The 2,100-nt window shown below is 47.6% G+C and overlaps 1 protein-coding gene across 1 annotated transcript; it reads right to left on the bottom strand.

Moving 5' to 3' along the window:
* Nucleotides 1-212: 212 nt before the first annotated feature.
* LOC120849412 lies at nt 213-1,151 on the bottom strand (the record flags this gene model as incomplete). The annotated part of the gene is made up of 2 exons (XM_040221619.1): nt 213-378; nt 841-1,151. Coding segments are annotated over 2 exons (477 nt in total), but the record flags the coding sequence as incomplete, so codon positions are not given.
* Nucleotides 1,152-2,100: the final 949 nt, after the last annotated feature.

Here is a 2,100-nt window from a genome sequence, read left to right as displayed (position 1 = left end):
AGTTTGGCACTGTCAAGCAAAACTCAAGACCTGCTTGAATTTATAACCAGTGGTACAAGAAAGTTGGCAAGGAAGCAATGATAAAGGTTATTAAATAGCTAAACTAAACATTTAGTGTGGGTTCATTCGCATATTTCTAAAATATGTACTTTGTCACTACTTGTGCTTGGCAGCGAGGAGTTGAAGCAGGCACCCGTCAGCTACTTCGAGATCTACCCCTGCTCTTGAGGGGAACATTTCAGGGAGGCTGGCAGCATTCTCACGTGGCAAAATTCCTTCACGGGCACAGACTCTCCGTAAAGTGCCTTTCCAGGCGTCTTTCTCCACGAGTAATTCCTATCAGTGCAGCTCAGGTCGTCCAGAGCAAGGATTGCCGTCCTGTAAAATGAAAAACGAATACCTGTCTGGTGATCTTGAACTTGAATACCTGTCTGGTGATCGGCGAAATGCTTGTTCCATGTCTTGATTTGTCTTTTACGCCATATATTTGCTCACTTTCCACCATGCCAGAAACAATTGGGTCAGGTTGAGAAAGGACACCACGAAACAATCGCATCGACACATCGTGCGCGTAATCAATCTGGCTTGCACAACTCCGGGAGCCACCCAATCACGGAGTATCCTTTAAGCGTTCTTCAACCACAGCCACGAAAACAACTATCGTGCTTCAGTTCCAGGCACCCCCCTCCCCCCCCCCCCCCCCCCCAAGATGTACACAGGCTATTAATACTCGGCGTGCCTGCATTCATATATGAACCAGCGACGATCACAGTTTCAGCAAGACAATCTCGGACTCTAGCTACCGTAGCTCAGTACAAAGTCCCGTAGGTAGCCGCATGCCTGTTGCAGTGCAGGAGAATGGCGACTAAGTGCTTGCGGCACTCAGACGTTTCCGCCATGAACGAGCAGGCTGTTGTTTCCAAACGAAACTTGAAAGCGTCGTTTCCCGCAACGAGCTTGACAATAATCTCGTGCGGATCTCTCCTGACGCCGGTCGTCGCGAGACACAAGGCGAGTACCTCCACGCCTCCCTCGGTTGATGATGTTTTTGCACGGAGGAAGGGGTGCCTTGCCTGACGCAAAATATCTGTTTCTTCGTAGCAGCGGGAATAAAACGCTGTGTTTGTGAAAGCTAAAATACTCGTGATTAGCAGGGATCTCCCTCACTAAGTCAGCCATCTTGAAAAATGCAGTGGCGCAATCGATAGACAGTTGGAGTCGCGGATGGGGAATCGTATATTTTGTAAACGCGTGGCGCCCCAGCCCAGTGTGGGCCCGTGATTTAGTCGTTTTGCTATAAAAGAAAAAACTGTGTAACTATGTCCCAATATTTTTGGGGGGGGGGAGGGGGGAGTATTTTGACGTTTTAATTACCCCCATCGTACGAAATATTTTCTTTTTTCGGTGGTTTTGAAAATTTAGGTTATACCAACTAGCTCATATCATTCCCGTCTTAAAATGTTTTCAGCTCGGCTTACGGTTAGATTTTTGAGTTCTTGGTTTAAACGAGACATCGACAAGGCCTAATGCCCTAGGGGCACACAAAAGCGTGACTGGGAACATATACCTATGTAAGAAAGACAGGAGTCATGTAGTACATATTTCAAGTAGTGCAGTTGGCTCTCTGCGTACCTCTGTGTAAGTACTTTGTTTGAGCAGTCGGGTTCATGTAAACCCGACATCCGCTCGAATCTCGATCACTGACGCTTGCTCCAGATGGTTCAGTCGATGTTCGATCGGAGGGAGTGTAGGGACGCATGCCGCTTCAGTCGATTCTTTAACGACAGTAGCGTGTTTGCTTGCCAGACAAGTGTCGTGCTGTCGCGAATGTTTGCTAGCACTACATGCATCCACAATGAGGCCACGACACACTTAACTCGTATTTTGTCTCTTGTCGATTAAGCTGCAGGGACAACTTAAGGGCGTGGTTTATTTAAGCAGATCGCTCATCCATATGAAAGGGAACACCGAACTGCACTTTGCACATGAGCATTGGCGCACCCGTCTGCAACACAGAGTTTTGTATTGTGAAATGGGAAATCGAATATCGCTCTTGTTGTAAGTTAGTGGCAGTTACTTAGCGGTAGTTAGTGGCTCGCG

Source organism: Ixodes scapularis, unplaced genomic scaffold (assembly GCF_016920785.2).
Source record: "Ixodes scapularis isolate PalLabHiFi unplaced genomic scaffold, ASM1692078v2 PGA_scaffold1__304_contigs__length_218370807, whole genome shotgun sequence".
NCBI lineage: Eukaryota > Metazoa > Arthropoda > Arachnida > Ixodida > Ixodidae > Ixodes > Ixodes scapularis.
Note: the sequence above shows the minus strand (reverse complement) of the source record. Positions and strands in the feature narration are given on the sequence as shown.